This window comes from Mustelus asterias, chromosome 3, assembly GCF_964213995.1.
Source record: "Mustelus asterias chromosome 3, sMusAst1.hap1.1, whole genome shotgun sequence".
Lineage (NCBI taxonomy): Eukaryota > Metazoa > Chordata > Chondrichthyes > Carcharhiniformes > Triakidae > Mustelus > Mustelus asterias.
This window is the reverse complement of record NC_135803.1, coordinates 141,161,190-141,186,955: the sequence shown is the minus strand read 5'-3', so window position 1 is coordinate 141,186,955 and position 25,766 is coordinate 141,161,190. Positions and strand designations below refer to the sequence as shown.

Sequence of the window (25,766 nt, the reverse complement as noted above, 5' to 3'; positions counted from 1 at the left end):
TTTATGGGAGGCATGAGCAGGAAATCCACCATGACTGACCCAAAAGGCTGTCAGCTGTTAAGAAGGATGAAGAGGCACAGAAACTTCTCTTTGTGGGGCCAGGTCAGGTAGGAGTGCTACTTCCCACAATGACCTCAGACACCCATCTTTCCCATAAAATCCTCCCAAAATCAGCTCTCCATAACTGAACTAGAAGCTGATTGGAGGCCAAGAGCCACCCAATCATTGGGCAGCCGCTTTGTATTCTCTCCTAGATTGGAAGTGTTCTAGAGGCTTATAAAGGCATATGGATAAAAAGAGGTGACAAAAGGCATTCTGCTTTGGCTCTTGGGTGGGAAATTAACCAGCCAGAAACAAATTCCATTAAAACCACCCTGCACTGCTGTATCCCCCCTGCTACCGTCACCACCCCTTGCTCCCCTACACCTTAGGGCAGAATATTCCCATGCCCCCCCCCCCCCCTCCACCCCATGTCTGAATTTCCTCTATGCCAGCCGGAAAGCATGGCAGCCCAGAACACATCTGGAACAACGTGATGTAACTAAGTCAGGATAACTGAAGAATGCCTGGGCTTCCTTCAGAGTTTGGGATGGAGGCTGCCAGTGACCCTGGACCCTGGAACACAACAGTAGTGTGAGGGGAGGAGCATCTATCAGGTGATTCTTCTATTGAGGAGGTTTATCTTCCAGCCTCGGAGCATTCCTGGAGATCTATCTTTTGATTCAGGAGGACCAATTTCTTCCTTTAATGGTGGGTCAGTCATGTTGGGCACCTTTTAAATATGGCACCCAGATATGACAGCAGGATGCATGTAATCAAGTCTGCCCCACCCTGGAATACAGCGTAAAGCCCCCGAATGTATAATTAATGATGACAGGACTGGAAGATGTGGCATCATTCCCCTTCAGCCCCCACAGGGGGAAGCACTCCCTGTCCCTGCCCTTGCCACAGGACTTAGTACTGGATGAGAGAATTCCACTCAGTCAAATCACTACAGTACAGAAGGAAGCCATTTGGCCCATCATGTCTGCACCAACAACAATCCCATCCCTGAAATCCCACATCTTTATCCTGCTAACCCCCCTGACACTAAGGGACAATGTAGCATGGCCAATGCACCTAACCTGCATATCTTTGGCGTATGGGAGGAAACTGGAGCACCCAAAGGAAACCCACAGAGTTACAGAGAGAACGTGCAGACTCTGCTCAGACAGTCACCCGAGGCCAGAACTGAATCCGAGTTCCTGGCGCTGTGAGGCAGCAGTGCTAACCACTGCACCATCATGCCATTCTGTTTCATTTCCAAATGAAATTTTAAAGCACACAACAGGAAATCGCTTGCTCAATATCTCAAGTGACTCAGGCTTTGTTCAAAGCTACGAAGTTGGTTTCCAAATGCATAACCATGTGTATTGCATTAGACAAATCAATTGGGCACAGTCCATGTTGGCTTCATTGTTAATCTGTAGATTACACTGGACAGAATCCAAACTCCCACTCGGAATTCCAGGAAATAGATAAAAGGCTCCAGTTCTCTGAACTCAATGTGCAAGGAACATTCAGTTCAAATTTCAAAATTGAGTATTTTATTTACTAGTAATTTCAAAAAACGGGCATAAATTGGAGATACATAGATCGGGGTGAAATGCAAGACAGGTGGATCACAAACTTTCAAACCCCCTTTATTCCACTTTAAATCCTTTTAGATGCTTGATTACCTGGGAAAGCGCAGCTGATTCTCTTCAGTCCATTGAGGTGCATTTCTCTCCTCACTTTCTGTCTCTCTGACATTTTATTTCCAGAGGGTTGCAACCTATTTGGACTTGTACTGCTGCAAATTCCATGTTCCTGGGATTATGTCTTCCATGGTTTTGAGTTCTGGCTGCTTTATGCCTCCAACATCCCATCCTTATTTCCTCTCTGACCTTGCTGTGCCCCGAAAGCCATCTTTCCAATTTCCATTTGCGACATCTTCCCACGGTAACCACAACCTGCTCACTCTGGAATTGACTCCCGCTCTGCTTCTGAAATTTCTCCTCCTTACTCCCTGCGTCCATGATCCTCCTGTCCAGTCTTCCTCGGAGATTCCTCAACCCTATTCCCGAGACGATCTTGCACTCATTTTTCTGCATCCGGGTCCACTTGGTATTTTTGGGGTTGTGCTGCTAGGTGCACAAATATGAATTAAAATACAGCACAGAAATTAATAATTCAAAACCTATTAAAATAGTGTGTAGCTTCCGCTTTGAACTGTATGCATAAAATTAAGAGAAGTGGTTTAAATCTGCTAATTAACTTCCAGTAACGGTGATGAAGAAGTTCTGCAAGTTGCCTATGTTGAGTATATTAGTGAATAATTCTGCAAAATAATTCTCTCTCCTCTATCCCTGGCTTTCCAGGAATAAATATTTACTCAACATACATGCTGTTAACTAAAGGTTTTGCGAAACATGATGTAATTATTTCTATTCGTAATTGTTTTTTGTACGGGCCTGTTTCGCAAAATAAAGAAAATGTAAAATAAGCTAAAGCCGCCACAGTCCCAGATGACCATAGGCTGTTCTCCCCTTTGAGAGAGAGAGCTGACTGGTAGTGATTTAACCTGAGAATCACCACACCTCAGGGAAGGGGCAAGGTCGAGAAGATGGGTCTCACGAATAACCTCAGCCGGTACAGGAATCGAACTCATGCTGTTGGCGTCGCTCTGCATCACGAACCAGCCGTCCAGCCAATTGAACTAAAAAGACTAGTGGAAGGTGTATGAGAGAAAATTAATGAATGAAATTCCTGTTGTACCATCCATGTGATTTCTCTCTCTGTAGGGCTCTGGATGGAGTGACATATGTGGGAGCTGTGAAAGAGAAAGAAGTTGCTCAGGAACAGTACCAACAAGCGGTTTCACGAGGACAGACTGCAGGGCTTGTAAAGTAAGAACAACTTCATACCGCCTCACTTATGATTTGCATTTTTTCATTCATTTATTCCCCACACTACCTGGTGAGTAAAAGTCAGTATAAACAGAAAATAAATGTGAATACACAAACCTCCAGTGGACAGTGCCTCTCATCCCATCCCCCAGTGGAGAAACCATTATCCATTTATCATCACCTCTTGCCAACCTACTGGCTCATGTTTCATTAAATATACGCAGATATATCTTTTTCACAATCTTCTGATGTGAGGGGTGATGTTGGTGTTCTGAGCGCCCAATAGGGAACCAGCTAAGATTGATGTTTTGGAAATGGGGGTTCCACTGTTGTGTGCCCTTCTTCTATGCTCACTGCCCACATGTAGCTCTTTCCTGCTAGTAATGGATCATCGCAGAAACATTCCATCTACCTACATTGCTTCTGATTAATACATTTACATTATGCATACCAAATGGGTAGGTATTTGTTTACACCCAATTGAAAGGTGTAACTCAACCAAATCCAATGGGCGGTGAGCCATAATGCATTACCATAGAATCCCTACAGTGCAGGTGGAGGCCATTCGGCCCATCGAGACTGTGCCAGCAACAATCCCACCCAGGCCCTATCCCCGTAATCCCAAGTATTTACCCTACAAATCCTCCTGGTACTAAGGGGCAATTTAGCATGGCCAATCAACCTAACCCACTCAGACACGGGAGAACATGCAAACTCCACACAGACAGTGACCCGAGGCTGGAATTGAACTCGGGTCTCTGACACTATGAGCCAGCAGTGCTAACCACTGTACCACTGTGTATGGGGGTGGCACGGTGGCACAGTGGTTAGCACTGCTGCCTCACAGCTCCAGGGACCCAGGTTTGATTCCTGGCTCGGGTCACTGTCTGTGCGGAGTTTGCATCTTCTCCCCCTGTCTGCGTGGGTTTCCTCCGGGTGTTCCAGTTTCCTCCCACAGTCTGAAATACGTGCTGGTTAGGTGCAGTGACCCGAACAGGCACCGGAGTGTGGCGACAAGGAGAATTCCACAGTAACTTCATTGCAGTGTTAATGTAAGCCTACTTGTGACTAATAAATAAACTTTACTTCACTTTACTTTTACTTTATGTGCATCATACACATTTCTGAGACAGGGCAAAGCGTAGGAAGCATCCATCCACAACAGGCAGGATTTTAATTTAAATATTGTTTCGTGCACAGCACATCTTATTCGCTGATTCTTGACTGTCTGGCAGGAAAGAGGCAAGGGTTCATAGAAATATTTAACATTTGGAAAAAATGTTGCTGGCGGCACAAACAATGCTTGGGTCAAATAATTAATTCATAATGCAGATCACGTTAAACCGCCTGCTGAGATACAGTGACTAAACTGGTACCATATGATATAATCCTTATAATTGATGCAGTTGGCATCATTGAGTTCAGACATCATAAGAATAACAGATAGAAGGGAGTGACCACATGGTTCCAATCTATTTGAGTAATTCATAAACTATAAACTGAGATTAAATTCTACTTTGAAATTAATTTCTTATTTCCATTTGCTTTCACTTCTTCAACCAGATTATAGCTGGTTGTTTATTTCATTGCTGTTTATTGGACCTTGTTGGGTGCCAGTTAGTTGTCATGTTTCCACACATTACCATCATGAATCCAATTCAAAAGTAATTCAGGTGCTGCAAAGCACTTTGTGACATCCTGTGGTTGTGAAGGACGTTACTTTAAACTACCTCCAAAATTGGACATTCTTTATGTCGCACTTGTCACTATCATGTAAACCTAACAGTGGGACAGCAAGATAATGAGAACTTTTTCCTCAATGTAGCCATTGTTGTATTTGTACAGTATTTTAACTTCTGCTTTTTGTTTTCTAATTTATGAAGAGCATCTGGAAGGAAAATGGAAATGTTTAAAGTGTCAGTAAATATTGGATCAACCAAAAAGGTTACATTTGAACTAACTTATGAAGAATTATTAAAACGTAACCTGGGGAAATATGAGATGAACATCAGAGTAAAACCCCAGCAACTTGTCAAACATTTCCAGGTATATTTCAAACATAGCGACATTAAGTGTGTTTTTGATTTTCTCATAAGATAATTCAATTCTCTTACCTTTTGGATTGCTGTTTCCAGATTGATGTACACATTGTTGAACCTCAAGGCATTGCCTTCCTGAACGTTGATGCCAAGTTCCTAAATAATAACCTGACTTCAATTGTGAAAAAAACTCTTACTGCAACAAGGGTAGGCGGCTTTGTGCTTTTTCTTAGAGAAAAACTTTATCTAAATTATATGCTATATATATAACTATAAAAATTAACACTGAGTCACTGCTTCATTCAGGGACACATTTCCTTCAACCCTACACTTGAGCAACAGCGCAAATGTCCTCACTGTCATGAAACAATTCTGGATGGAGACTTCATCATAAAGTATGATGTTAAGAGAGTCATGTCTGCTGGTAATGTTCAGGTAATTGAGAATTATATTAAAATCAAAGCCTTAAAGGATTATTTATTCTGGTGATTTTTACTTGATATTTTATATCTTTTCAGATTGTAAATGGATACTTTGTACATCATTTTGCACCTACTGGTCTATCCAGGATTCCTAAAAATGTCATCTTTGTGATTGACCATAGTGGATCAATGAGTGGGACTAAAATGCGTCAGGTAATAACCACACAAGATGTTAATCGCTAAGCAAACCAAATACTGGAAGGAAACTTGGCTAATGGGTTATACCTTTTTTCTTGTATTCTGAAAATGAGAAGAAAATGTCAACATCAAGGAGTTTAGTCACACTTCTGGTATTTTAAAAATTAGAAGTAAAAGATTTATTAACAGAAAGAAAAGAAACATTAAGCACACAAGATTACAATTACACAGTTAAAAATAGTCTTACAAAACATCCCGAAAAGACTCCCTACTTGGTCAGGCCCATTCAGGCAACACTCCCTTATAGATGTTTAACAATAAAAATCCAGTAATATTGTACCAAACTAAACTGCTGTTGCTTAAATAAAGATATACCGCGTGACCTCTCAAACTTACCCTCACTCTGCTGTGGAAATCCAAGACTTAAGACCGAGGTGCTTTGTACAGCTCAAGACTTTTCTGGCTTGACTGGATGGCTGATTCAAACTTTACCTTCTCCTCCTAGCACAGAGCTGTTCCCAAGAAGTCTTCCCAATTCAGCCACCCCAAATCAATTCAACATCTCTCCTCACATATCTTTTTCCACTTCATCTTCAATTCAATTGTTCACAGCATGTCTTTGAACTTTTTTCAAACTATAAAAATCTTTTTTGTCTTTCCCATTGCCCCCACTTTTGGGATCAAATAATATTTAATAACCTCCCCTTGTTTACTTATGAAACTTTTGAAAGCTGTAAAAGTCTTTTACTCTCCTTTGAAATTGAACAGCTGAAAAAACAAAGTCCCTCTCTATCTCCTAATGCAAATTTCTCAACTTGGTTTATTTAATTACAAAGCTACTTGAACATAGATTCATTGCAAATGCATGTATTTAGCACCTCCATCCTTTCATCTCTCAACTCTTCCAGGCAATTGGTCCCCATTTCCCTTCCCCAGCTTAATTAAATCATTCACACACACACCATTCCCCAAAAGTATTTTTTAATTAACATCCATTCAAGTAAAGATTTTTGGTGCAGGAGGGAAGGATAGTAATCCCTTTGTTTTTCTCTCTCTCTTCTTACCTAGAAGAGTGACTAACTTGACCCACATATCCACCAATTTGGGAGAGAAGGGGGAAAAATCATTTATATAGCCATTGTTTTAATGCAGGAAGTGCAGCAGCCAACATACACGTAGCAAGGTGTTAATAGGCAGGTAATCTGTATTCGTGGCATTGGTTAAGGATTAGGAGTTGGCTAGAATTCCAGGGAGAACCCCCCCCCCCCCCACCTTTCTTCGAAATAGTGTTATGGGGAATTTTACATCCAACTGAGAGACAGATGGGGCCTCGATTTAACATCTCGTCTAGAAGATGGCGCTTTCTCAATACGACACTGGAATGTCAGCCAAGATATTTTGTGGTTGAGTCACCTTCTGGTGCAGAGGCATGCATGCTACATTGAGCCATAGCTGACACCAAATGCTGTTCAGCTGGCCAAAACAGAAAAATCCATTGACGGGAAGATCCTGGCGGCACTAGAGATGGGCCACCTCCACCACTGCAAAACATGCCGCCAGGAGGGTGCAAATTCCACCCACTATGTTATGAAGCATGTCATCAGGTGAACAAAATTATCAATTAATACCACAAACTCTAATTATTACAGTACAGGATTTGAGTTTTCACTGATGGACAGAGAGCCATAGAGTCATAGAGGTTTACAGCATGGAAACAGGCCCTTCGGCCCAACTTGTCCATGCAGCCCTTTTTTTTAAACCCTTAAGCTAATCCCAATTGCCTGCATTTGGCCCATATCCCTCTATACCCATCTTACCCATGTAACTGTCTAAATGCTTTTTAAAAGACAAAATTGTACCCGCCTCAAGTCCCAGTAGCATCCTAGTAAATCTTTTCTGCACTCTTTCTAGTTTAATAATAACCTTTCTATAATAGGGTGACCAGAACTGTACACTGTATTCCAAGTGTGCCTTACCAAAGTCTTGTACAACTTTAACAAGACATCCCAACTCCTGTATTCAATGTTCTGACCAATGAAACCAAGCATGCTGAATGCCTTCTTCACCACTCTGTCCCCCTGTGACTCCACTTTCAAGGAGCTATGAACATGTACCCCTAGATCTCTTTGTTCTGTAACTCTCCCCAGCACCCTATCATTAACTGAGTAAGTCCTGGTTCAATCTACCAAAATGCATCACCTCGCATTTATCTAAATTAGACTCCATCCGCCATTCGTCAGAGAGCACAGATGCATTCTCACTTTGCATCAGTAGGAAATAATAGACGCATATTCCCTCTAACCTAACAAAGACCTCAATAAAGTTAAAAGTTAAAGTTTATTTATTAGTCACAAGTAAGGCTTACAGTAACACTGCAATGAAGTTACTGTGAAATTCCTCTAGTCGCCACACTCTGCTGGCACCTGTTCAGATCAATGCACCTAACCAGCATGTCTTTCAGACTGTGGGAGGAAACTGGAGCACCCGGAGGAAACCCACGCAGACACAGGGAGAACATGCAAACTCCACACAGACAGTGACCCAAGCCGGGAATTGAACCCAAGTCCCTGGCACTGTGAGGCAGCAGTGCCAACCACTGTGCCACCATGCCGCCCCATAAGAAGGCAAACAGACATCCTACTGGATTCAATCTAGACTGGAATATTTTGTATTTCAACATTCTCAATATAGTGGAATACTGCGTCCAGTTCTGGTCGCCACACTACCAGAAGGACGTGGAGGCTTTGGAGAGGGTACAGAGGAGGTTTACCAGGATGTTGCCTGGTATGGAGGGGCTTGGTTATGAGGAGAGATTGGGGAAACTGGGGTTGTTCTCCTTGGAAAGACGGAGGATGAGGGGAGACTTAATAGAGGTGTATAAAATTATGAAAGGCATAGATAGGGTGAACGGTGGGAAGCTTTTCCCCGGGTCGGTGGTGACGTTCACGAGGGGTCATAGGTTCAAGGTGAAGGGGGGGAGGTTTAACACAGATATCAGAAGGACATATTTCACACAGAGGGTCGTGGGGGCCTGGAATGTGTTGCCGGGCAAGGTGGTGGAGGCGGACACACTGGGAACGTTTAAGACTTATCTAGACAGCTATATGAACGGAGTGGGAATGGAGGGATACAAAAGAGTGGTCTAGTCTGGACCAGGGAGCGGTGCGGGCTAATTGTTCCTTGTTTCTCGTTTCAAGGCTTCATTCTATGATCATCTTGCTGGTGCCAGTACAGAGCGAGACTGCGGATAGTTGGGAACCTGTCTCGGGGGCAGGGAATTCATATGGTGTTCGTGGAAGTGGAAATGACTAGGGTTGGGAAGCATTTTCCGATCAGGGCCATTGTGATCTCCTGGACTCGTTTCGATCGCCTCAGGGGGTCGGAGAGGAATTTCCCAGATTTTTTTTCCCCCATATTGGCCCTGGGGTTTTTCACTCTGGGTTTTCGCCTCTCCCTGGAGATCACATGGTCTGGAATGGGGGGGTGGGGGTGAGTTAATAGGTTGTAATGAACAAAGCATCGTAGCTGTGAGGGACAGCTCGGTGGATAGGATATTGGTATGTAGATAGGCTGGAAAATTGGGCGGGGATCCTGGATTCAGGATTCAATCCTGGACCGGGGAGCGGCGCGGGCTTGGAGGGCCGAAGGGCCTGTTCCTGTGCTGTATTGTTCTTTGTTCTTTGTTCTTTGTATAGTTAATATTTTAATATTTGGCTGATAAATTTATTGAATTGCAATGCTAGCCAAAATTATTTGTTCAATGTTCAGCTGTGGTTGCTGAAGGTCATCTATGCAGAATTGCAACAGGATGAGAAAAATGGCTTCAAAGCCTCGTGTGCACTACAGTTAATGTGATTGTTAAAGTTGATGCTCTTAACTTACAAAACTGATGTTTTATATCTTCCAGACAAATGAAGCTCTTGTAAAAATTTTAGATGACTTGGACCCAATGGATTATTTTGCAATTGTTATCTTTGATCATTCATTTAAAACATGGCAAAATTCCATTTTTCAAGCAACTCTGGGCAATGTGACTGAAGCTAAAAAGTTTGTGCAAACCATTTCAGCCAGAGGAGGTAAAGATTGTGATTTACCGCAATAAAAAAATGAGAATTTATTGTATTTTACTGTTCAGAATTTGTTTAAGAAGAAATTAAATGCAGGGCAATACTTATTCTTCAACTTATAGCCCAAATCTTTTCTCTGCAAGAGAAATACACTCTTATTTCTATTTTTAAATGCTAATGTATAACAATGGATAAAAAGAAAATCAACTTTATATTGCACCTTTCATCCTCAGGATGTACCAAAGCACTGGTCAAATGGTGAATTACTTTTTAAGTGTTGTCACTGGTATTATATTGATAAATGTTGTAGATGATTTGCACACAGCAAGGTACAATGAATGAGATAAGTGACCAGTTTTCGTTGGTGTTAGTTGAAGGGCAAAGGACTCAGCAATGTTCGACATTCCAGGAGGTAGCCAAAAGCTAAAAGAAACAGATTGTAGAACTGAAAAAGCAGTTGATTGGAAAAGAAAGGAATTGCAAGGATCAGCCATGGAGCTTTCCAAGCTGCAAGAGTTAATGAAGCCATGAGTAGCACGATTACAGAGCTGAAACAAGTTCAGATTTTGCAGAGACGGACTTGGCCACCAGTGAAATCAGAATAAAGGGCAAGGACAAAGTTTTATTGCAACCAGAAAAACAAAAGACAGAAATGAAATCAGAAAATGTAAATCTGACAGTGACACACAAGGACCTAGAAGAAGGAGAGGGACTGAGGGCAAAATTCTCTGGCCTCCCAACTACGTGTTTCCCGCCAGCAGGAGGTGGCACTTTATTTGCTTGCGGCAGGGTTCTCTGGTCCCGTCGCTGTCAATGGGAATTCCTATTGATGTCATCCCACACCAGCAGGAAACCCGCTGTCGGCGGGACCGGAAAATCCTACCAGCGTGAACGACCAGAGAATTCTGGCCTGGATGTCTCAGACATGCTGAGAACTATTGAGCTGAATTAAAAGCTTCATAAGCTTGCAAAACGATTTGAAAATGCAACAGCAAACGGATGATTTGCTGAAACTGTGAGACAGATACAAATGAAGGTTCCATTTGAAAAACATATCCATCCAGCAATAATATGGTGGACACCATGGAGAAAGAAAATTCAAATTCATGTCAGGAATGAATAGAGTGCATATTCTTCTCAGAAGGAATGGGATAAATCCACAGTGTATGGAAAAAGCAGACAAATTGTTAATAAAGAGAAATATAACTGGAAGAAGCACAAAAAAATGAATCAAATGGAAATAACAACGTACCAGAAACACAGAGTACCATTCCTCCAAAACATGACAGATCAAGAAGTGAAAACACTGTAAAGCCTCAAGACCATCTGAATTTATAAAGTCAGAGACTTGAGATGGGGAGCAGGCATAGCAAGGAAAAATTATATTGTAACACTCTATAGAAAGGAGGGATGTTTTCTTTGGAGAAGAATGGGGGCTGTGGTGTTATCATAGAATCCTACAGTGCAGAAGGAGGCCATTCGGCCCATCGAGTCTGCACCGACCACAATCCCACCCAGGCCATATCCTCATAACACCATGCATTTACCCCACTAGTCCCCCTGACACTAAGGGGTAATTTAGCATGGCCAATCCACCTAACCCGCACATCTTTGCACCTGGAGGAAACCCACGCAGACATGGGGAGAATATGCAAATTCCACACAGTGACCCAAGACCAGGAATCGAACCCAGGTCCCTGGCACTGTAAGGCAGCAGTGCTAACCACTGTGCCACCGTGCCACCCATTGTAGGTTATGTACCTATTGTAAAGCTGCTTGGCTTAACATGGCACTGGAAAATGGCACTGCCCACAGTATGATGTATAGAGTCACATGATAAGAAACACTGAGAGAGCAGTCTAAAGAGAACCTCTACAAGTAAGCAACCAGCCAGCATGGTGGACAACACCATTCATGATAGTAACCTGGTAACTATAAATACTTAAAGACTACCAATAAACTGTTCATGTTTAAACAAGTCTCAGAATATCCTCATTGAGACATTTCTGCAACAGTGAAGCACAATACTACAACAATACCTAAAGCGGGTCAGCAGGGAGAACTTCTCCAATTTCACTTTGGAGTGCACTTTTGGTCCGTAAGAAGACAATGACCAAGTTAAGGCCACAGTTCCAGCCTCACACCAAGACACAGACAGCATTGCCAGTAGCTGTCAACATCACCCTGGCTCTCAGCTTTTAGCAACACGCATATTCCAAGCTGCAGCAGGTAACATCGGTGTCATCTTTCAGTCTGCTGTTCACTGTTGTGCCTGGAAGATCACTCGAGATCCCTAAGCCAGGCAGAATAACTCCATCTGTCCCAAGGGACAGAACAAAGCATGATGAAATAATATTAGGCTTTGCACACATTGCAGGTTTCCACAGAATGCAAGATGCCATCCAATGCATCTGCATAATCTTGCTTGCTCCCCATCATCAGTTTATCATCCTTATGAATGGAAAGAGATTTCATCCCATCTAGCTGCTTTTTGTCCACAGGGATCACATCATGCACATCTGTCCTCGCAGTAGTCTTGATTCTTTCATCCTCTCTGCTACTTTTATTCCTACCACTCCACCAGCTCACAACCTGGCAGCTGGTCAACGAGGTAATAGTCTTCAGATGGGAAAGACATTTTGGATGGCCCAGGTGGGCAGCCATGGCAGAGGTGTGTCTTCCAAGGCACTGAGCACCTGAAAGGAAAGGGACTGATGAAGGTTGCTTAAAGTGTCAAGGGTGAGCAGAATTAGAAATGGCAAAACTTTGTCATGGAGAGATGGAAATAAAATGGGAAAGAATGGATAAATTGTGAAGGACGTCTGTGCAATGTCTCCTCCAGCATTGTCATTCATCATTTTTTCAGAAGGTAAAGAATAATCAGGTGGGCTCAGCCTTCTCCCATTGCAGTATCCTGTTGCAAGTTGTGCATAACCTTCATCTGCAAGAAAGAATAGCATGTCTGAGTGTCATTCTTGTGAGACATTTAGGCCAGAATTTTACCGGCCCATTCGCCACGGGAATTGAAGTGGGTGAGGGGCGGACCATCGGAAGGTCTGTTGACCTTGGGCGGGATTTTACGGCCTTACTCAGCCCAAAACCGTAAAATCCCATGAACATATGGGTCAGCATTTTACCATACTGCCCGCCACGGGAATCAGAGCAGGCGAGGGACAGACCACTGAAAGGTCCGTTGACCTCGGGCAGGATTTTACAGTTTTAGGATGAACTAAGCTGTAAAATCCCACCCATGGTTTGTAAATGTGAGTAAGATAAGAGGAATGGGAAAATGGAGGTTGTTGTACTGGTGAGATTAAGAAGTGCAGACAGAAGTCAATGGATTGAAGTGTTTAGGAGAGTTTAAGAAAGCAGGAAACCAGGCTGCAGATGGTACAAACATCGGGCAAGACTTGTTGAGTAATAAGGAAAGTTCTCACCTCATGAACTCTGGTGAGGTCATTGAACTTCTGCATTGCAGTTTTGCCCTTAGAATTAAGCTTCTGGTGTTAATTTCCTTGGCAATCTCTTCCCCTGGCAGTGTGGTGTTTGTTGGAATGATTTCTGATCCAAACAGAGTCTGTCCCCTCCTATCCACCACTCTGCAGCAAAGAATTTGCTTGCGCTCTCTGGAATTCAGGCAGCTTTTTACAGGGTAGGTTAAGGCCAGTTTGTTCCCTTCTGGGAGACACCAGCAACATGACCAGATTAGTCAACAGCTTTGGATGTAGATGTACTTATGGCCTATTCTGCAGGAGTATTTTGCCATTGAACTTTTTTTGACTGTTAAAAGCAGGCAGTTGACTTGTGCTTTATTATCTAAAATTTAGTCACCCAATTTATGTTCTGGTTGTCTCACACAATTTCTATCCAGACTGCAAAATTTGAAAAGACAATAATATTTCCTTCTGTCACAGGAACAAATATAAATGATCCTATGCTGGAAGCAGTGGATCACCTGAACAAGGCCCATAAAGAAAAGATCCTGCCAGAAAGAAGTGTCTCCATGATTATTTTGTTAACAGATGGTGATCCAAATGAAGGTTAGCCAAAATGAAAGCCTTCTCTTTCTGTCTTGTGAAAGTTTAAATCTTGAAAGTGGACCTGGATCTTGAAACTTGAGACAGGCAATGTCAGATCTTGCGTTCTGGTGTTTCCTTTGGTGCTGATGTGAATTTCTTTGAAAATATTGCAATCTTTCATAAACGATACCCTCAGATAATAAAACACAAAATAGGAATAAAATATCTAGTGGTCCTTCCTGAAATAGGCTGAATCAGGAGGATTGCCTGTGTTACAAATTTGGATCTGCATTAGAAATCTCCCTCTTAATTTCCTTAAGCAATCAGAGTTAATTCCCACCACCCTTAATCTCAAGGGCAATAAATTCTGGCCAGCCAGCGACACCCATCGCCCACAATTGAATGAAAAAAAACAGAAGGACCCAGGAGTGCAACAGTGTTATGATCAAGACTGGTTTTCTATATCTGAAAAGAAACAATTTGCAAACAAATTGTGCCTTTCATGGTTTCAGAACTTATGGATAATTACTTTCAAAATGTAATCACTGTTGTAATAGAGGAAATGTGGCAGCCATTTTCCTAGGAGATAGGTTCCTCAAACAGCAGTACGATCATGAGGTCATGGTCATGTAACCTGTTTTCTGTGACGTGGTAGATAAATATTGATCAAGACATTGGTGAGAACTCCCCCTGCTTCTCTTCAATATATTGCCATGGGATCTTTTACACCCACCTGAAAGTGTTTGATTTCTCACCTGAAAAATGGCACCTCTGACGGTGCAGTGTTCCCTCAATACTAAAATTTCAGTCTAAATTATGTGCTCAAGTCTCTGAAGTGGGCCCACAGCTTCAGGCTTGTTAATATTGAATCACATCTAACACCATGGACTGCAGCAGTTCAAGAAGATGGCTCACCATCACCTTCTCAAGGACAATTAGGGATGGGCAACCAAATGTTGGCCTAGCCAGAGACGCCTACATTTCCTAAATGAATTTTTTAAAAATGTGTTCTTTTCATTTTTCCAAAGGCAGATTGAACTAACACTAGGTGAAACAAAGTTTAGTTTGAGTTATAAGCTGTTCTAAATAATGATATGTAAGACAAACAGAATAATGGGTGCTGAGAGTGACTTGACATTTTTTCTCCAATATAAATATGTGCATTATTACAAAAGAATTTAGTCGTCAAAGAGAAACTAAGCAATTTCTAAAGAATATGTTCATTGAAATGTCTATTATCAGTGGATAATTGTTGATTTTGTAATTGGGACCTAAATGACTATGATCATAGCCTAAAGTCAAACCTTGTACCCTTCCTGATAGAACCTTAACAACTCTGTGAAAATGAACTGCATTCATTAAATGAATGGCTCCAAAATAAATTACATTGGATTATTTTTATTATAGGAGAATCAAATCCAACGAAAATCCAGCAGAATGTTAAAAGTGCTGTCAATGGCAGGTACAACGTGTATTGCCTTGGCTTTGGTTATGATGTTAAGTACAGTTTCCTGGAGAAAATGGCTTTGGAGAATAACGGTGTAGCACGGAGAATTTATGAGGATTCTGATGCTCCCTTACAGCTCCAGGTAAAATGATTATTAAATATTTACAGATATTGTCCCACTTATTACAGTCCAGAATTTCCTCTAAGATGTTCCCATTGCTGCCGTAGCTTCAACCTAAGTGCAGCCAAATCCCTGTTGACACTAATTAACTGGTTTACAACTGCACTTCCCCGTAAAATTATAGTGGCGGAGTGGGAGGATGAGAAAATTCTATGCATTCCACTCACCTCTATCTTGACTCATTTTACATACTGTGTGAATGGTATAATGGCTGGTAAGTTATATCTTGTAAATCTGCTGATGACTGGCAGTGAAATAGCCAGGAACACTACAGCTGTTTAATCCAATCTCAGTTCCACTTGAGGTATTCATATAAACCCAATGAACATTAAGGAATTTCTATCTGAATGATAACAATCACATGATGAGAAAATCCTGGTTTATTTAGTAATAACATTAAATAATGTGATCCCACTATTTAAAAAAGGTTGTAGAGACAAGCCAGGGAACTACAGACCAGTGAGTCTCATGTCTGTGGTTAGGAAACTACTGGAGAAGATTCTGAAAGAGAGAATCTATCTCCATTTGGAGAGGCAAAGTTTGATCAGGGATAGTCAGCATGGCTTTGTCAGAGGGAGGTCATGCCTAGCAAATTTGATTGAATTTTTTGAGCATGTAATCAAGTGTGTGGATAAGGGTAATGTGGCTGATGTAGTTTGCAGGGATTTCAGCAAAGCCTTTGACGAGTCCCACATGGGAGACTTATTCAGAAGGCTAATGCACATGGGATACTGGGTGATCTGATAAGGTGGATGCATAATTGGTGGTAGGAGACAGAGGGTGGTGACAGACGGCTGCTTTAATGACTGGAAGCCAGTGACTTACTACAGGGATCTGTGCTGGGCCCCTTATTGTTCATCATTTATATAATTTATACTATGTGGAGGGTAAGATCAGTAAGTTTGCTGATGACACAAAGATTGGTCGGGTGGTTAACAGTGAGGTTGGGTGTCTTGGGTTACAGGAAGAGAAAGACGAGATGGTCAAATGGGCGGATAAGTGGCAGATGGAATTTAACCCTGAGAAGTGTGGGGTGATACATTTTGGAAGGAGTAATTTGACAAGGAATTATACTATGAAAGATCTGACACTGGGAAGTTCCGAAGAACAAAGGGACCTTGGCGTGTTTGTCCATAGATTTCTGGAGGCGGAAAGGCAGGTTAATAGGGTGGTGAATCGGGGTATAGATTACAAAAGCAGAGAGGTCATGATGGAGTTGTATAGAACTTTGGTGAGGCCACAGCTGGAGTACTGAGTGCAGTTCTGGTCACCACACTATAGGAAGGACATGAACGCACTGGAGGGGTGGCAGAGGAGATTCATTAGGATGTTGCTTGGAATGGAACATTTAAGTTAAAAAGAGAGGTTGGATAGGCTTGGGTTGTTTTCTCTGGAGCATAGAAGACTGAGGGGTGACCTGAATGAGGTGTTCAAGAATATGAAAGGCATGGATAGGGTGGATAAGGAGCAGCTGTTTCCCTTAGTTGAAGGGTCAGTTATGAGGGGACACAAGTTAAAAGTGAGGGGTGGGAGGTTTAGGGGGCATTTGAGGAAAGATTTTTTACTCAGAGGGTGGTGACGATCTAGAATGCACTGTCTGGGAGGGTGGTGGAGGCGGGATGCCTCACATCCTTTAAAAAGTACCTTGATGAACACTTGGCATGTCATAACATTCAAGGCTATGGGCCAAGTGCTGGCAAGTGGGATTAGGTGGGCAGGTCAGGCCCTTTCATGCATTGGTGCAGACTTAATGGGCCAAATGGCCTCATCTGCACTGTAGGCTTTTGTGACTCTGTGATTCTGTGAAATTGGCAGTTAAGTGCTGAATTTGCATTTTATGCCTGCAATGGCAGAGGCGGTGAATTAGTGGCACATGAAAGTGGTCGCCACCAAATGCTGTATTATGGCTTTAACAGCTCAAAGAAGGATCACAAAAGTATTAATTGGAAGGTGTGTCTGTTCCAATTGTTGATTCATGTCAGTAGCTGAATGTTTTTGATTTGATTTGATCTATTATTGTCACATGTATTAACATACAGTGAAAAATATTGTTTTTTCCATGCTATACAAAGCATACCATTCATAGAGAAGGAAAGGAGAGAGTGCAGAATGTACTGTTACAGTCATAGCCAGGGTGTAGAGAAAGATCAACTTAATGCAAGTTAGGTCCATTCAAAAGTCTGATGGCAACAGGGAAGAAGCTGCTCTTGAGACGGTTGGTATGTGACCTCAGTGTCAGGGAGGGGTAGTACCTCTGGTGGGGGAACATGTCGCGTCCTTTTTAGGGCAGTCCGTCCATCTTTGGTCCCCACCTGGCACTCAGCTCTCACCTCTGGCTCCCCGTAGCTGTTTGCATGCGACAGCGGCCACACCCCGGGCAACGGCTTCGACAAGCCGGCTAAATCAGGTGAGATTGGGAGGTGTCTATGCCAGCATATGAAGACAGACTCCGGCGGATCGAGCGGACGAGACCAATGGAAGGTCCATCGGTCAAGAAGGCGGTCTCAGATAGCATCATGGAACGCGAAGAGCAGGACAAGACACAGTAGATGTCCTGGACATCCACTGCGCCTAGTCCCATCTCCAGCTGTCTCGACTCTTGTCTTGCCACTGGATCCAGATGGGAATTGGGAAAAGAGAGTGAGGCTGACGCTGTGCAACTCTCCCCTCACTTTAATCCAAATCACGCGCTAGTCTCGACACCATCTTCATCATTATCATCACCGTCCTGTTCAACCTTTGAAGTCCTGTGGCGATGGGCGAGTGACGAAGCAGCAGGTGTGGATACACTGGGAGCTGTAGTCACGGACGTGCTCACAGGCGGCTCAGGTCTAATGGTCGTTTTCCGCTGACCGAAGCAGCAGTGAAACTCGACGTCTACCTGGGCGAATGAGCAGCCCTCTTCAGAAATGCACTGCTCACCTCCGTAGAATGAGGAAGGGGCTAGAAAAGGTGCCCTAAACATTGCCTGCTTCACTACACCCTGGCCAGTTTACCGCGGCTGGCGGGGATCCCATCTTGTGGTCAAACAAACAAAATAAAACACAAGGTGACACCGCTCACCACTGGCACTTGGAACGTGCGCACGATTTTGGACAACCCTACTGCAGATAGACCAGAGAGAAGAACAGCTTTAGTTACTAGAGAGCTTGCAAGATACAACATTGACATTGCAGCCCTGAGTGAAACTCGTCTTGCCAACGTAGGTCAGCTGACTGAAACTAGAGGTGGATACACTTTTTTCTGGAGCTGTCGCGGCAGCGATGAGCGTCGTGATGCTGGAGTTGGATTCGCCATCAGGAGTTACCTTGTTCGGAAACTTGCTAGTCTCCCCAAGGGTGTGAACGACCGGCTTATGACATTACAGCTTCCACTACAGAACAGAAGTCAAGCCACGCTGATCAGCGCTTATGCCCCACAATGAACAACCCGGACAAGATGAAAGACAAGTTCTATGAAGAACTAGACACCCTACTATCAGTAGTGAGCAGTACCGACAAGCTGATCTTGCTTGGCGACTTCAATGCAAGAGTAGGTTGTGACTCTGCATTCTGGTCGGGAGTCGTTGGGAGGCATGGAGTAGGCAAGTGACCTCAGACTTTTGTATCTTTTTCCCAATGGAAGATAGCTTGATCTTGGTTTCAGATAAAGCTCGGCACAACATCGTGGGCCGAAGGGCCTGTTCTGTGCTGTACTGTTCTATGTCTAAGAAGGTGGAAGAGAGAAAGTCCAGGGTGCTTGGGGTCCTTAATTATGCTGGCTGCTTTGCCGAGGCAGTGGGAAGTGTAGACAGAGTCAATGGATGGGAGGCTGGTTTGTGTGATGGATTGGGCTACATTCATGACCTTTTATAGTTCCTTAGATGGATTCCTGATCAGTAAGGGAATTAGGGGTTAGGGGGATCAGGCGGGTAAGTGGAACTGATCCACTTCAGATCAGCCATGATCTTATTGAATGGCGGGGCAGGCTCGAGGGGCTAGATGGCCTACTCCTGCTCCTATTTCTTATGTTCTTGGGGACTTGGGCAGAACAGGAGCCATAACAAGCCATGATACAACCAGAAAGAACACTTTCTATGGTGCATCTGTAAAAGTTGGTGAGAATCGTAGCTGACATGCCAAATTTCCTTCTTCTTTTGAGAAAGTAGAGGCGTTGGTGGGCTTTCTTAACTATTGTGTTAACTATAATGTTGTTTTAAACATTCTTAAAAATTGCAGTCAGAACATGGCTCCTGCTGACAGTTGAAGGGTCTATTTTTAGGAATATGGTCTGCCTTGCCAACATTCAGACACGCATAAAATAACCTTCAATTTTTTAATGTAAAAATCATACGCTGAAAAATATTATGAAAATTGATATGTTAATCCATTTCCAAGTTGCTCTAGTGGTTGTTAACTGTCGTGAATGAATTGTAAAAGTTGTGAATGATTCGTAAATATAATTTTCTTTGTGGGATAACAGTTTGCTTTGTACAAAACCAAAAAAAACCTACAAAGTATAATACTAAGGGGAATGAAATGCCAAAGATGATGTTTGCAGAACTGTTAACAGTTAAACAGGACAAAGATTTCTGAGTTAAGTATCCATAATGTTTTGTAATTAAAATACTTTAGTCTGGGAAAAAAAATTAAGCCAAGTTTATCTTGGCTTTCCTTTTACTTTTTATTTATTCTTTCACAGAATGTGGTCATTGCTGGCTGGCCAGCATTTATTCTCCATCCCTAATTGTCCTTAAGAAGGCGCTGGGTGGCGAGCTGCCTTCTCGAACCACTATATTTCATGTACTGTATAGATATGCGCATCCACAGTGCTGTTTGTGAGGGTGATTAGTGCTTTGGGCCTATATTGAGGAGGGTGTTTTAATCTTTTTCTCAATGTCACCAAATTCTATGAGGTGGGTTATTATAAGACATGTCCAATCAGTTCTACTAGCTATGTACCAGGTGTCCTTTCTTTGATTTATATATGAAGTTCTGGATTCTGTTGTTAGACAAAAGGGGTAAATATTGCACGAAGGGAGGACTGTGCCCTGCAATTTGTTACTCAGTTTGCTGCTGAAGGTATCAACTTTATAGCAGTTTGATTCTTTACCAATGAGGAATTGATGTTGAGCAAACCTGCCAAATGGAACTGGGCTTCATCCAGAAAAGGCAGTACAACTTTCCTGAATGAATGACATTAATTAAAAGGCATTAAACTGAAGACTTAGTATAATGTTGTATGCTCTAATATCCAGGGTTGGGTGGTGATTCAGCTACAGAACGCTAAGCATTTATTGTTGAATCTCAACATTTTCAGTTGATGGAGTTGCTATTCAATGGAATGTGGTCTGTTATTGTGCTGCAATGAGGGAATGTGGAAAAACAAAACATATGTTATAGTGAATCATGCTTTTCTTGCCATTTCAGAATAGTTCCTGATATCCATTGTGATATGGACTTTCAATCAGGTGGGATGATGCCAGGTGGGGACCTCATCAGCTCCCCACCTCTGCCCATAAGTCTGAGTCAGGAAGGCGAGTGAACAACCTTCCTGCCCTGCCGCCAATCGGGGAGGGTGGAATCTTGCCATCTTTAAAATTCTCAGAGGTTTGGACCAAAAATGGGTGCCGATCCTGTTGGCTGCTGGCCTGAGCTTGGTTGGACTTTAACCTGGTGTTGTGAGACTTTTTACTGAGCTATGTTACCAGAGGCAACTAATTAGGAGGCTGTCTACAGGAGCACCGTCCAATCATGGAAAAAAGGTGGGACAGATACCCAACTGGGCCAACCTGAGGGCCTGCAGTGTTGCCATGTTGGCAGTCCCACCAGGAGAGGTTGATGCTGCTGTAGCAGACGGGGGAATGTGAGCGCATCTCAAAATTTCCAAGCTGAGTGAGTGGGTGGATGCATGACAAGTGTAGTATAATGTGTGGGTAAATGTGAGATTATCCACTTTGGTAGCAAATACAGGAAGGCAGATTATTATCTGAATGACTATAGATTGGGAGAGAGGAATGTGCAAAGTAACCTGGGTGTCCTCTAACATCAGTCATTGAAAGTAAGCATCCAAATGCAGCAGGCAGTAAAGAAGGCAAATAGTAGGTTGACCTTCATAGCAAGATGATTCAAGGACAGGAATAGGGATGTCTTGCTGCAGTTATACAGGGCCTTGGTGAGGCCACACCTGGAATATTGTGTGAAGTTTTAGTCTCCTTATCTGAGGAAGGATGTTCTTACTATGGAGGAAGTGCAGCAAAGGTTTACGAGACTGATTCCTGGGGTGGCAGGACTGACATATGAGGAGAGATTGGGTTGGTTAGGGTTATAGCCACTGGAGTTTACAAGAATGAGATGGATCTCATAGAAACCTATAAAATTCTAACAGGACTAGGCAAAGTGGATGCAGAAAGGATGATCCCAATGGCAGGAGAGTCCAGACCCAGGGGTCACAGTCTGAGGATAAGGGGCAAACCATTTAGGACAGAAATGAGGAGAAATTTCTTCACCCAGAGAGTGGCGAACCTGTGGAATTCTGTACCACAGAAGGAAACTGAGGCCAAAACATTGCATGTTTTCAAGAAGGAGTTAGATATAGTGCTTTGGGCTCGAGAGATCAAAGAATGTGGGGGGGAAAGTGGGAACAGGTTACTGAGTTGAATGATCAGCCATGATCATAAAGATTTGGCAGAGCAGACTCAAGGGGCCGAATGGCCTACTCCTGCTCCTATTTTCTATGGCCAGAATGTTAAGGCCATTCACATTGGTGGGATTTCCCATCCTGTTGCAGTGAACAGAGATTTGGCTGGCTGCCAAATTCTCTGACCTCACTACAGTGGGAATGGCCAATAAGATCGCGCCTATCATTTCTATCTATGTTTCTAAGATGAAGGTTCTGTGGAATGACAAATTATTTAAAATGATTCATGGCCACATCTGCCAGGCTAACTCTCCCTCCACTGAATAGTCTGCCACTCTGTGGAAGACACTACTTGGAGAGAAGGGGTAGGTTTATCTACAGAAGGCCTCACTGTCCCCTGCTCTACCATCAGGAAGTTACTTCAAGGGACCTGCCAGGTTTTGCCTGCAGTGTGCAGCCTACCCACCACTGATACCATCCTGCAACGTTCCCAATCTAGTCCCAATTGGCCAGTAAATTGGCATTATTTAGCTACCTGTTGCTGCCAAACAGTGGGGCATCTCAGGTGGCCAACCCAACACATAATTTTCAAATATTCCTCCAATGCTTGCCACCAAAACCACCTCCTTGCAATTGGTAAGATTCCACCCTAAGAGTAGATTAGACCAAATTGCCATGTTGTTTCTTCAGCATCTCTGTAACATTTCCAAAGATTCCCTTTGGTAATAGGGCTTTGGAAATAGGGCTGATATTGCAATTTCTAGCAAAGTGGATTCCATATGATATTTCTGTCCATTAATATTAATGCTGGAAAATTACAAACTCTATACTTTCAGCGCACCCTTCATAACCGACGAACATGTTTGCCCAATATGTCTAAATTCGGGACTCTGAAACAAACTTCCCTTTGTTACTTTAAAAATGGTGCCATGATATCCAGAATTTTCACTCCTTGTGTTAATATTTTTCTCCTGCCTCTCTTATTGTGTTTTCTCAGGCACAAGTATTCTATAATTCTACAGGGGGATATGGGCCAAATGCAGTCAAATGGGGTTAGCTTACATGGGCTTTTTGGTTGACATAGACCAGTTTGGGCCGAAGTGCCTATCTCCGTGCCTTACATTCTATGATTCTATGATTCTATGAAATATACAGAGAGAATGAAAGGAGATTCCGCCATTGGCCATCATTCACAACATATATCAAAATAAATGAAAAACAAATAATGTACACTTGTCATGTATGCTAGCCTATGTTTGAAGGATTTGCGTAAAGACAGGTATAGCATTTCAGTTTGACAGCAGTGTCACTTATATGTTGCAGCTTATATTTATGTCTTGTTGCAGTATGACCAGATATAGTCAGCATTCTTGAGATGTGAGGTTGTCAGAATTCTTTGAATGGGATAGCAAGAGCAAAGAACAGTATTATATTCTCTAATATGCACACCTGGGCATTCATTGGATAATCTTACCTTGCCAGCTCTCCCCAGATCTGCCATCGTCTTTCAACATTGAAAGCAGGACCTCTGGGTTTTTATTCTGTCAGCTTTTGTGGGTGGCACAGTGGCACAGTGGTTCGCACTGCTGCCTCACAGCACCCATCTGGGTTCGATTCCCGACTTGGGTCACTGTCTGTGAGAGTCTGCATATTCCCTTTGTGTCTGCCTGGGTTTCCTCCAAGTGCTCTGGTTTTCTCCCACCCTCCAAAGACATGCTGGTTAGGTGCAATGGCCACGCTGAATTCTCCCTCAGTGCACCCGAACAGGTGCCAGAGTGTGGCTACTAGGGGATTTTCGCAGTAATTTCATTGCAGTGTTAATGTAAGCTCATTTGTGACATAATAAGTAAATGTCAAGCTTGTACCAGTCTTTTTTTTAGGAAGGATGTTCTTCAGTGTCACAAATGACAGCCTCCTTTCCAGCACTCCCTGAGGCAAATCTCAGTGCTGCATCAATAAATGAGGGCGGCACAGTGGATAGCACTGCTGCCTCACAGCGCCAGGGACCTGGGTTCAATTCCGGCCTCGTGCCACTGCCTGTGTGGAGTTTGCACTTTCTCCCCGTACCTGTGTGGGTTTCCTCCGGGTGCTCCAGTTTCCTCCCACAGTCCAAAGATGTGCAAGTTAGGTTGATTTCCAAGCTAAATTGCCCCTAGTGTCAGGGGGATTAGCAGAGTAAATATGTGGGGTTACGGGAATAGGGCCTTGGTGGGATTGTGATCGGTGCAGACGCGATGGGCCAAATGGCCTCCTTTTGCACTGCAGCGATTCTATGGGCCTGATTTTACCATTTTGAGTCTAATTGCCAAATCCGGGCGTCAAATAGATCCGCGCCTGGAATCCGCTTTCCAGCACGCCCATATGCGTTTTGCCGGCTCCGGTCCGATTCGCGCTGTGGGCAGGGCTCAGCGCGGGCCGACCGTTCGGAGCTCTGAACTGCGCATGCGCAGTTCGAAAAAATCTGACAGAGCGCGCCCGGGCGCGAAAGAAAAATAAAGCAGAAAGCGGAGAGAGCGGCTCTCTGACGATCATCCTCTGGTCGGAGTGGGGGGGGGGGTTGGGTGGAGGGGGGGGGCGGGACCCAGATCATCCTCTGGTCGGGGGGTGGGGGGGTTCCGCTGCCAGTCTGCGGCCGATCGGTGGGGAGGGAGGGGGCAGGGGGGTCCGCTTCCAGTCTGCGGCCGATCCCTCCTCCCCACCGGAGGAACGAATCCCTCCTGCCGGAGTGGACGTGCGGCCATGCCATCCCACAAAACCTTCAGGATGAAGTGCTTCCTCGCTAAGAAGATGAAGCAGAACCGGCCGATTCCATAGTGGATCCACATGAAAACCGGCTACAAGATCAGTACAAGTCCAAGAGGAGACACTGGAGAAAGACCAAGCTGGGTCTGTAAAGGGATACACCATCACTGGTACACTACCAGTTTTGGTAAAATCGGGCCCAATAATTCTATGAAATTAAGTTGTCCTCTGTTGTCCAAGAGCTCTGCAGCTCACAGCCCCTGCCCTTGTGTGGCACGCAGGAACACTGATATTTGGCTGCTGTAGTGCTTTTAGTATTGTTGGCCCTTAGCAAGGCAACTGTGTAGTGAGAGCTAAAACTGTGTAAAAAAAAACCTTACAAATACAAATGTATTCTGAGTGCTTCAATAGGAGTTTCGAGGATAAAGATTTATCAGTATTATAATTAATGCCAAATTCTTTATTTTTTTTCTTTTTCACAGGGTTTTTATGATGAAGTGGCCAATCCTCTGCTGTTGGATATTGAGCTACATTATCCAGAGAATTTCATTTCAGAATTAACTCAGGTCAATTTTAGACAGATTTACAATGGGTCTGAAATTGTCGTGGCTGGCAAGATTTTAGACAATAGCATAGATTCACTCACAGCAAGGCTCCATGCTCAAACTGTAAGTATTCTCTATCAGTTATTCCAATGTATTTATTTACATTTTGTATGAATTACAGAATACAGTATTACACTGTGGTAGGAAGTTACCCATCATGCTTATGCCAGCCCTTTGAAAGAACTATCTACTTAATCCAGGCTCCCTTCCCATTTCTCATATTTTTCTAAAATGTTCTCTCAGGGGGGAAGCAGTGGCATAGTGGTATTGTTGCTGGACTAGTAATCCAGAGACTCAAGGTAATGCTACAGGATCTGGGTTCAATTCCGTCATGGCAGATGGTGAAATTTGAATTCAATTAAAATCTGGAATTAAAAGGCTAATGATGACCATGAAACCATTGTCGATTGGAATAAAAACCTATCTAGGTCACTCATGTCCTTTAGGGAAGGAAATCTGCTGTCCTTACCTGGTCTTCCAAAAATGTGCAAGTTAGGTTGA

At 43.3% G+C, this 25,766-nt stretch overlaps 1 protein-coding gene across 1 annotated transcript in view; it reads left to right on the top strand.

Moving 5' to 3' along the window:
* LOC144491878 (inter-alpha-trypsin inhibitor heavy chain H3-like) overlaps positions 1-25,766 on the top strand; it is an 89,242-nt gene that overhangs the window by 9,962 nt on the left and 53,514 nt on the right. The window contains exons 5-13 of the mRNA XM_078210168.1: positions 2,823-2,927; positions 4,811-4,973; positions 5,063-5,173; positions 5,273-5,401; positions 5,485-5,601; positions 9,494-9,662; positions 13,568-13,693; positions 15,080-15,261; positions 25,143-25,328. Of these exons, the coding sequence (XP_078066294.1) occupies positions 2,823-2,927; positions 4,811-4,973; positions 5,063-5,173; positions 5,273-5,401; positions 5,485-5,601; positions 9,494-9,662; positions 13,568-13,693; positions 15,080-15,261; positions 25,143-25,328 (1,288 nt within the window). The remainder of the gene's footprint in view (positions 1-2,822; positions 2,928-4,810; positions 4,974-5,062; positions 5,174-5,272; positions 5,402-5,484; positions 5,602-9,493; positions 9,663-13,567; positions 13,694-15,079; positions 15,262-25,142; positions 25,329-25,766) is intronic.